The sequence below is a fragment of the Mizuhopecten yessoensis genome, unplaced genomic scaffold, assembly GCF_002113885.1.
Source record: "Mizuhopecten yessoensis strain PY_sf001 unplaced genomic scaffold, ASM211388v2 scaffold716137, whole genome shotgun sequence".
In the NCBI taxonomy this organism is placed as follows: domain Eukaryota; kingdom Metazoa; phylum Mollusca; class Bivalvia; order Pectinida; family Pectinidae; genus Mizuhopecten; species Mizuhopecten yessoensis.
Window position 1 is genome coordinate 162,274 of NW_018479966.1, and position 11,322 is coordinate 173,595.

At 37.9% G+C, this 11,322-nt stretch overlaps 1 protein-coding gene across 1 annotated transcript in view; it reads left to right on the forward strand.

The window, feature by feature from the left end:
* Positions 1-11,322, forward strand: part of LOC110441810 (unconventional myosin-VI-like) — a 62,485-nt gene that overhangs the window by 24,182 nt on the left and 26,981 nt on the right. Inside the window, 7 exon segments of the mRNA XM_021485067.1 lie at positions 648-812; positions 1,347-1,427; positions 2,779-2,962; positions 3,188-3,332; positions 4,737-4,894; positions 5,557-5,648; positions 7,756-7,828. Of these exon segments, the coding sequence (XP_021340742.1) occupies positions 648-812; positions 1,347-1,427; positions 2,779-2,962; positions 3,188-3,332; positions 4,737-4,894; positions 5,557-5,648; positions 7,756-7,828 (898 nt within the window).

Sequence of the window (11,322 nt, forward strand, 5' to 3'; positions counted from 1 at the left end):
TACCTCACAAAATAAGCAGTAATGTATTAACATTTTTAATCAGACACATGTATATTATCGTGTATTATACCTCACAAAATAAGCAGTAATGTATTAACATTTTTAATCAGACACATGTACATTATCGTGTATTATACCTCACAAAATAAGCAGTAATGTATTAACATTTTTAATCAGACACATGTACATTATCGTGTATTATACCTCACAAAATAAGCAGTACCTATGGATATGTCAGGGGCTGCCAGGGTTGGAGCACCCTGGATTCAGACCCATAAACAGTACAATGTTCCTTACCGCTTCATTGAGGTAGTGTGTATGGTAAATTACCAGGTAAATACAAGAAATAACTCATTTTAACTCATCATCTGTTGATATCAAATTACAATTCCACATTATCTGGAGGTAACAAATTTAAGTGTTTTGATCCTCAGTTACAGTAGATAGAATTATATCCCTTACTCTAAGCTGCTCATCCATCTTTGTAGATATTGAAGATGCTGATCTGATATGCATCTTTGTGGATGAGTCTATATCTATTAATCAACCTTGTAGATTATTTAGATGTATCCTAAATTTTTGTACGAGACACTATGTCTATTATTCAATTTTGTAAGTGACATCAGATGTATCGTGTGTATTTGTAGATGACGCTGGCTGGAGGGTTTATTTCCCATTACCTATTGGAAAAGTCCAGGATATGTGTTCAGAGCGCCAACGAGAGGAACTACCACATCTTCTACAGGTTGTGTGCCGGGGCTCCAGACGATCTCTACCAGAAACTCAAATTGGTTTCACCCGACCAATTCCATGTATGTCTATGTAAGGGTGGGGCAAACTTTGATATGTGGACAGGATTGTAAATGTCGGTCAAGTCAGTGGTGATAGGAATCTGTCCAATGGCTGCATGATTGTAAATCCATGTGTAAACCTGCAGCATCATTTTCTTATAGAAATCAATGAAATAGAAGAAACATATTTGTAAAGATCTGATATCTATATAATATGCTTACTGTTGAAATGTTCCAGGTGAATTCTGTTTTGTTATTGAATGTAGTTCTGTGTGTATAGTGTTCAGGCATTCTTGCTATTTGTACAGTATTAGGTCTGTAAAAGGCTTTAAACTAGGACATTTTGCAGGGAAAAAAGAAAATAAGTGAAGGTATGAGCAGTCAGTTATAATGTTATCAATAGTTTTAGGTAAAATTTTAACATACTTGTCACTCTCTGTGAAGAGCCTTTCCTTGTAAACAAGTGTAACTGAGCCTGCCTTATGTCTATTTTGCTGCCCTGTTTGCTGTTGTATGACCATGTACATGTTGTGTGCTCTCTCTCCTTGGATGTAGTACTTGAATCGTGGATGTACACAGTATTTCTGTGGTCGTCAGACTGACAAAGCAATGTCACAGGGCAGGAAGAGTAAACAGGTAAGTACGGGTGTCAATGCAGGTGTTTTATTGTACAGGTAGGTATTTGTTATTGTATAGCTGGGTATTTACTGGTAGATTATTGTATGGCTAAGCTACTGTACAGATATATTGACAGGTGGGTTATCTTACAGAGGGTTTATTTTACAGGTAGGTTATTGAACAGGTGGTTTATCATACAGATGGGTCATTTTGCATGTTGGTTTCTAATAGGTTGAACTTTTACAGGTGGGTAATCATACAGGTTGTTACTGGGAGTTTATTGTACAGGTTGATAATTTTACAGGTGGGTTATTGAACTAGTGGGCAATTGTATAGGTGGGTTATTGAACTAGTGGGCAATTGTATAGGTGGGTTATTGAACTAGTGGGCAATTGTATAGGTGGGTTACTGTAGTTGTGGGCTGTTAAACGTAGATTATTGTGAAGGGAGGATTGTTACAGGTAGATATCTTGTAGACATGTTATTGTATACCCAGTATGTGGGGTTAGTTATATTTGACTATTGTACATGTATATTGTTGTACAGGTGACTATTTACAAGTGGGTTATTTTACAGGTAGGTTGATGAACAGTTGGGTTATTGTAAAGGAGGGTTATTTATGTAACAGATGGGGTATCTGAGATATGATGGGTTACTTCAGATGTAACATGTTAGGTAACAGATGACAGGTGTAATGATCAGGAGGGAGGTAACAGATGACAGGTGTAATGATCAGGAGGGAGGTAACAGATGACAGGTGTAATGATCAGGAGGGAGGTAACAGATGACAGGTGTAATGATCAGGAGGGAGGTAACAGATGACAGGTGTAATGATCAGGAGGGAGGTAACAGATGACAGGTGTAATGATCAGGAGGGAGGTAACAGATGACAGGTGTAATGATCAGGAGGGAGGTAACAGATGACAGGTGTAATGATCAGGAGGGAGGTAACAGATGACAGGTGTAATGATCAGGAGGGATTTGAAGGAGATGTCTAGCTTACGGTTTATATATGATAGAATGTTTAGTCTAGGTAAACAGTCTGATCAGCATTGTGTCATTCTCCACTAAGAGAATGAGTTTAGTTGGTAACCATTTGTTACTTTTGTCTTTTGACAATTGTTGTCAACAAGTTATGTCATCCTGCCTTGAAAATGAAAATGTCATGATGGTTCTGTCGTCGATACTCCAAACATGTACCTATTTTGTTTCTACTTTATGTTTATATTTGAATATATTTTTTATTATTTAAGATATTAATATTAAGCTGCATTTTCATGATGTAGCATATGTATAAATATATTATTGTATTTATATATAACTATGTATTGTTTATGTAATGTATCTTTATATGTATATAAATCTGTAGTACCTGAAGGATGGCAGCCTCTCTGACCCTGTGATTGATGATGTACAGAACTTTAAGATTTGTGACGATGCCATGAAACATCTAGGCTTCTCCGACTCGGACCGCTTGTCTGTGTACAAACTGGTCGCAGGAGTACTCCATCTAGGAAATATCAGCTTTGAGGAAAACCATGAAGATACAAAAGGTAGAAAGTCACATGGCAGAAAGCGTATCAGGCTCGCTTTTTCTCTCTTACCTTGTACTGTTATGATAATAACAGGCCACGATCTGTTGTAATGGTCGATGATGTCATCAAATCTTTAGCATGGCAGCATAAAGGTGTAACATCTAACACTTGTCTGAAACTGAATGATTGGCTGAGGTGAGAACAATGGCAGGGTATTGTATTAATATATGATTTGATTGACAGGTGGTTGTAAAGTGATGGCGGGGGGCGAGAGTGCACTGGACACTGCTGCTGGGCTGTTAGCTCTGGAGAGGGAAGAGCTGCGGGAATCTCTAACTAGCCGCATTATGCAAACTGCAAAAGGAGGGTCAAAGGGCACTATCATCAAGTAAGTCAATGGTCATTCAGAGTGAACCATGTTCAAATACATCACAAGTTAAAGGGCACCATCCTCAAGTGATTTACAGATAAGTCTAAGGGTGCTGTGGTCACTTAAGACTCAGGTCAGTCGAAGGGCATCACCCACAAATAAATCACAGGTCAGTCGAAGGGCATCATCTCCTCCAGTAAGTTACAGGTCAATCGAAGGGCATCATCCTCAAATATATCACAGGTCAGTTGAAGGGCACCATCCTCAAATATAACACTGGTCAGTCAAAGGACATCATCCTCTAGTAACTCACAGTTCAGTCGAAGGGCATCATCCTCTAGTAAGTTACAGGTCAGTCGAAGGGCATCATCAAATATATCACAGGTCAGTCGAAGGGCATCATCCTCTAGTAAGTTACAGGTCAGTCGAAGGGCATCATCAAATATATCACAGGTCAGTCGAAGGGCATCATCCTCTAGTAAGTTACAGGTCAGTCGAAGGGCAACATCCTCAAATATATCACAGGTCAGTCAAAGGGCACTATCGGCTAGTAAGTCACAGGTCAGTCGAAGGGCATCATCCTCAAATATATCACAGGTCAGTCAAAGGGCATCATCTCCTCTAGTAAGTTACAGGTCAATCGAAGGGCATCACCCACAAATAAATCACAGGTCAGTCGAAGGGCACTATCCTCTAGTAAGTTACAGGTCAATCGAAGGGCATCACCCACACATAAATCACAGGTCAGTCGAAGGGGATCATTATCAAATATATCACAGGGCATTCAAAGGGCATCATCTCCTCTAGTAAGATACAGGTCAATCGAAGGGCATCACCCACACATAAATCACAGGTCAGTCGAAGGGAATCATCTAATCCAGTAAGTTACAGGTCAATCGAAGGGCATCATCCTCAAATATATCACAGGGCATTCAAAGGGCATCATCTCCTCTAGTAAGTTACAGGTCAGTCGAAGGGCGTCATCAAATATATCACAGGTCAGGCGAAGGGCATCATTATCAAATATATCACAGGTCAGTCAAAGGGAACTATCGGCTAGTAAGTAACAGGTCAGTCGAAGGGCATCATTATCAAATATATCACAGGTCAGTCGAAGGGCATCATCCTCTAGTAATTAACTCACAGGTCAGTCGAAGGGCATCATTATCAAATATATCACAGGTCAGTCAAAGGGCACTATCGGCTAGTAAGTCACAGGTCAGTCGAAGGGCATCATTATCAAATATATCACAGGTCAGTCAAAGGGCACTATGAGTATTACACTTTTAGGAATTTTACAGGGCATCATTATCAAATATATCACAGGTCAATCAAAGATATACAAAATATGCTCTTCTATTGGTTTTTTTCTTGATGTCACTATGACCTGTATATTATCTGTATCCTGTATGTATTTTATAGGGTTCCTCTAAAGGTGGGCGAGGCATCTAGTGCCAGAGACGCATTGGCTAAGTCTGTCTACTCACGTCTGTTTGACTTCATTGTGGCCAGCATCAACAAGTCAATCCCATTCAGTTCCTCGGTCAGCTTCATCGGCCTGCTTGACATTGCTGGGTTCGGTAAGTCTTGTTCACAGCATTGGGAGCTATCATTTAACTTCGTTATTGAAGGACAGACAACTGTCTCAATCTTTGTGCTGAAATACTGTAACCACTCTCATAACTTTTGTCAGATATGTGATAGATCTTTGAGAAAACGATCATATATCTTTCTTCATTAATGAGTTATAATGCATTTCTTATTGAAAGATTTACCACCGAATGATGGAAGGGAACCTAACTTATGTAAGGTTGGAGATGACTATGATCTGATTGTCCTTGTGTCACTTTGTCCAGAATGTATATCATATTCATTGTCACCTACCATTACTAAATATTGTATGTGAGAACCTGTTGAAATGGTGGGGTGTTGCATACTAAAATTAGGTTTATTGCCTAATTGATATAGAGGTATGGTACTTTGTTAGTTTGTCATGCTGTTATCTGGAGGTGGGAGACAGGATTACTTATAATGCTACACCTGAGTAGGTGTGAAGTAGATGATCAGAGTGTCAATAAGATACCTGATTGGGAATAGACTTTTTGTATAGATATATTTTTATGTTTCGTGAGAGATATATCCCTGAATTGATAAAGCCTCAGTTAGCTCAAATTAAATACATAAGAAATGAATGAACATACGCTTCGATCAAATAAAGAACTGTAACCTGTTTTTATTGCAGAGTATTTCCAGGTGAACAGCTTTGAACAGTTCTGTATAAATTACTGTAATGAGAAACTGCAACAATTCTTCAATGACCGAATCCTCAAGGAGGTGAGTGTAATTTACAGGTACACTAGATATTGAAGTGATCTGTTGAATAACAGGAGTATAACATTATAAGGAATGTTACATTAACGGGAGTTTTACATTAACAGGAGTATTACACTATTAGGAATTTTACATTAACAGGAGTATTACACTATTAGGATGTAACATTACAGGAGTATTACACTATGAGGATGTAACATTAACAGGAGTATTACTCTATTAGGAATTTTACATTAACAGGAGTATTACACTATTAGGATGTAACATTAACAGGAGTTTTACATTAACAGGAGTATTACATTAACAGGAGTATTACACTTTTAGGAATTTTACATTAACAGGTGTATTACACTTTTAGGAATTTTACATTAACAGGTGTATTACACTATTAGGAATTTTACATTAACAGGAGTTTAACATTAACAGGAGTATTACATTAACAGGAGTAACAAGAGTTTTACATTAACAGGAGTATTACACTTTTAGGAATTTTACATTAACAGGTGTATTACACTATTAGGAATTTTACATTAACAGGAGTTTAACATTAACAGGAGTATTACATTAACAGGAGTAACAAGAGTTTTACATTAACAGGAGTATTACACTTTTAGGAATTTTACATTAACAGGTGTATTACACTATTAGGAATTTTACATTAACAGGAGTTTAACATTAACAGGAGTATTACATTAACAGGAGTAACAAGAGTTTTACATTAACAGGAGTATTACACTTTTAGGAATTTTACATTAACAGGTGTATTACACTATTAGGAATTTTACATTAACAGGAGTTTAACATTAACAGGAGTATTACATTAACAGGAGTAACAAGAGTTTTACATTAACAGGAGTATTACACTTTTAGGAATTTTACATTAACAGGTGTATTACACTATTAGGAATTTTACATTAACAGGAGTTTAACATTAACAGGAGTATTACATTAACAGGAGTAACAAGAGTTTTACATTAACAGGAGTATTACACTTTTAGGAATTTTACATTAACAGGTGTATTACACTATTAGGAATTTTACATTAACAGGAGTTTAACATTAACAGGAGTATTACATTAACAGGAGTAACAAGAGTTTTACATTAACAGGAGTATTACACTTTTAGGAATTTTACATTAACAGGTGTATTACACTATTAGGAATTTTACATTAACAGGAGTTTAACATTAACAGGAGTATTACATTAACAGGAGTAACAAGAGTTTTACATTAACAGGAGTATTACACTTTTAGGAATTTTACATTAACAGGTGTATTACACTATTAGGAATTTTACATTAACAGGAGTATTACACTATTAGGAGTTTTACATTAACAGGAGTTTTACATTAACAGGAGTATTACACTTTTAGGAATTTTACATTAACAGGTGTATTACACTATTAGGAATTTTACATTAACAGGAGTTTAACATTAACAGGAGTATTACATTAACAGGAGTATTACATTAACAGGAGTATTACACTATTAGGAATTTTACATTAACAGGAGTTTTACATTAACAGGAGTAACAAGAGTTTTACATTAACAGGAGTATTACACTATTAGGAATGTTACGTTAACAGGAGTATTACACTATTAGGAATGTTACATTAACAGGAGTATTACGCTAGTAAGAATGTTACATTAACAATAGTTTTACATCAACAGGAGTATTACACTATAAGGAATGTTACATGAACAGAAGTATTACGCTAGTAGGAATGTTACATTAACAGGAAAATTACATTAACAGGAAAGTTACATTAACAGGAAAGTTACATTAACAGGAAAGTTACATTAACAGGAGTTTACATTAACAGAAGCGTAACTTTCATAGAAGTGGTACTGACACCTGTCAAGACATATTGCATCAGCTAAAGAAATTCTGTAAAATCACCATACTATTCAAAGCAGGTGTTCCATTAAAATGTACCTTCTGATTGCTTATGATGTAGAAATAGACAGGTTGTTGATTTATGTGCAGATTTACAGGTTATGACATAAATATGTGTTTGTATATATATTCATTGATAGGGAGAGATTGACAGGAGCCTAGTAATGATTAATGTTGTGATGTAAAGGTTGTTATTGCATTGGTGTGTTTCAGGAACAATTGCTGTATGAGAAAGAAGGCCTGAATGTAAAGAAGATCGAGTGGACAGATAACAAGGATTGTATTGGTGAGTGTTAGAGGCTGGGCCTGTACAGGTACTAGATAGCAATGGTTGTATTGGTGAGTGTTATAGAATGATCCTGTTCAGGTACTAGATAGCAATGGTTGTATTGGTGAGTGTTATAGAATGATCCTGTTCAGGTACTAGATAGCAATGGTCGTATTGGTGAGTATTAGAGAATGATCCTTTACAGGTACTAGATAGCAATGGTTGTATTGGTAAGTGTTAGAGGCTGGTCCTGTACAGGTACTAGATAGCAATGGTTGTATTGGTGAGTGTTATAGAATGATCCTGTTCAGGTACTAGATAGCAATGGTCGTATTGGTGAGTATTAGAGAATGATCCTTTACAGGTACTAGATAGCAATGGTTGTATTGGTAAGTGTTAGAGGCTGGTCCTGTACAGGTACTAGATAACAAGGATTGTATTTGTGAGGGTTAGAGGCTGATCCTGTACAGGGACTAGATAGCAATGGTTGTATTGGTGAGTGTTATAGAATGATCCTGTTCAGGTACTAGATAGCAATGGTCGTATTGGTGAGTATTAGAGAATGATCCTTTACAGGTACTAGATAGCAATGGTTGTATTGGTAAGTGTTAGAGGCTGATCCTGTACAGGTACTAGATAACAAGGGTTGTATTTGTGAGTGTTAGAGGCTGGTCCTGTACAGGGACTAGATAACAAGGATTGTATTTGTGAGGGTTAGAGGCTGATCCTGTACAGGGACTAGATAGCAATGGTTGTATTGGTGAGTGTTATAGAATGATCCTGTTCAGGTACTAGATAGCAATGGTTGTATTGGTGAGTATTAGAGAATGATCCTTTACAGGTACTAGATAGCAATGGTTGTATTGGTAAGTGTTAGAGGCTGGTCCTGTACAGGTACTAGATAACAAGGGTTGTATTTGTGAGTGTTAGAGGCTGGTCCTGTACAGGGACTAGATAACAAGGATTGTATTTGTGAGGGTTAGAGGCTGATCCTGTACAGGGACTAGATAGCAATGGTTGTATTGGTGAGTGTTAGAGGCTGATCCTGTACCGGTACTAGATAACAAGGATTGTATTGGTAAGTGTTAGAGGCTGATCCTGTACAGGTACTAGATAGCAATGGTTGTATTTGTGAGTGTTAGAGAATAATCCTGTTCAGGTACTAGATAGCAATGGTTGTGTTGGTGAGTGTTAGAGAATGATCCTGTTCAGGTACTAGATAGCAATGGTCGTATTGGTGAGTATTAGAGAATGATCCTTTACAGGTACTAGATAGCAATGGTTGTATTGGTAAGTGTTAGAGGCTGATCCTGTACAGGTACTAGATAGCAATGGTTGTATTTGTGAGTGTTAGAGAATAATCCTGTTCAGGTACTAGATAGCAATGGTTGTGTTGGTGAGTGTTAGAGAATGATCCTGTTCAGGTACTAGATAGCAATGGTTGTATTGGTGAGTATTAGAGAATGATCCTTTACAGGTACTAGATAGCAATGGTTGTATTGGTAAGTGTTAGAGGCTGATCCTGTACAGGTACTAGATAACAAGGGTTGTATTGGTGAGGGTTAGAGAATGATCCTGTTCAGGTACTAGATAACAAGGATTGTATTGGGGAGTGTTAGAGAATGATCCTGTACAGGTACTAGATAGCAATGGGTGTATTGGTGAGTATTAGAGAATGATCCTTTACAGGTACTAGATAGCAAGGGTTGTATTGGTAAGTGTTAGAGGCTGATCCTGTACAGGGACTAGATAGCAATGGTTGTATTGGTGAGGGTTAGAGGCTGGTCCTGTACAGGGACTAGATAGCAATGGGTGTATTGGTGAGGGTTAGAGAATAATCCTGTTCAGGTACTAGCTAGCAATGGTTGTATTGGTGAGTGTTAGAGGCTGGTCCTGTACAGGGACTAGATGACAAGGATTGTATTGGTGAGGGTTAGAGAATGATCCTGTTCAGGTACTAGATAGCAATGATTGTATTGGTGAGTGTTAGAGGCTGGGCCTGTGCAGGGACTAGATAGCAATGGGTGTATTGGTGAGGGTTAGAGAATAATCCTGTTCAGGTACTAGATAGCAATGATTGTATTGGTGAGTGTTAGAGGCTGGGCCTGTACAGGTACTAGATAGCAATGGTTGTTTTGGTGAGTGTTAGAGGCTGATCCTGTACAGTTACTAGATAACAAGGATTGTATTGGTGACAATGGTTGTATTGGTGAGTGTTAGAGGCTGTTCCTGTTCAGGTACTAGATAACAAGGGTTGTATTGGTGAGGGTTAGAGAATGATCCTGTTCAGGTACTAGATAGCAATGATTGTATTGGTGAGTGTTAGAGGCTGTTCCTGTACAGGTACTAGATAACAAGGGTTGTATTGGTGAGGGTTAGAGAATGATCCTGTTCAGGTACTAGATAACAAGGGTTGTATTGGTGAGTGTTAGTGGCTGATCCTGTACAGGTACTAGATAATAAGGATTGTATTGGTGAGTGTTAGAGGCTGGTCCTGTACAGGTACTAGATGACAAGGATTGTATTGGTGAGTGTTAGAGAATGATCCTGTTCAGGTACTAGATAACAAGGGTTGTATTGGTGAGGGTTAGAGAATGATCCTGTTCAGGTACTAGATAACAAGGATTGTATTGGTGACAATGGTTGTATTGGTGAGTGTTAGAGGCTGTTCCTGTTCAGGTACTAGATAACAAGGGTTGTATTGGTGAGGGTTAGAGAATGATCCTGTTCAGGTACTAGATAGCAATGGGTGTATTGGTGAGTGTTAAAGAATGATCCTGTTCAGGTACTAGATAGCAATGGGTGTATTGGTGAGGGTTAGAGAATAATCCTGTTCAGGTACTAGCTAGCAATGGTTGTATTGGTGAGTGTTAGAGAATGATCCTGTTCAGGTACTAGATAACAAGGATTGTATTTGTGAGTGTTAGAGGCTGATCCTGTACAGTTACTAGATAACAAGGATTGTATTGGTGAGGGTTCGAGAATGATCCTGTTCAGGTACTAGATAACAAGGATTGTATTGGGGAGTGTTAGAGAATGATCCTGTACAGGTACTAGATAGCAATGGTTGTATTGGTGAGTGTTAGAGAATAATCCTGTTCAGGTACTAGATAGCAATGGTTGTATTGGTGAGTGTTAAAGAATGATCCTGTTCAGGTACGAGATAGCAATGGTTGTATTGGTGAGTGTTAGAGAATGATCCTGTACAGGTACTAGATAGCAATGGTTGTATTGGTAAGTGTTAGAGGCTGGTCCTGTACAGGTACTAGATAACAAGGATTGTATTGGTGAGTGTTAGAGGCTGGTCCTGTTCAGGTACTAGATAACAAGGGTTGTATTGGTGAGTGTTAGAGGCTGGTCCTGTACAGGTACTAGATAACAAGAGTTGTATTGGTGAGTGTTAGAGGCTGGTCCTGTACAGGTACTAGATAACAAGGATTGTATTGGTGAGTGTTAGAGGCTGATCCTGTACAGGTACTAGATAACAAGGGTTGTATTGGTGAGTGTTAGAG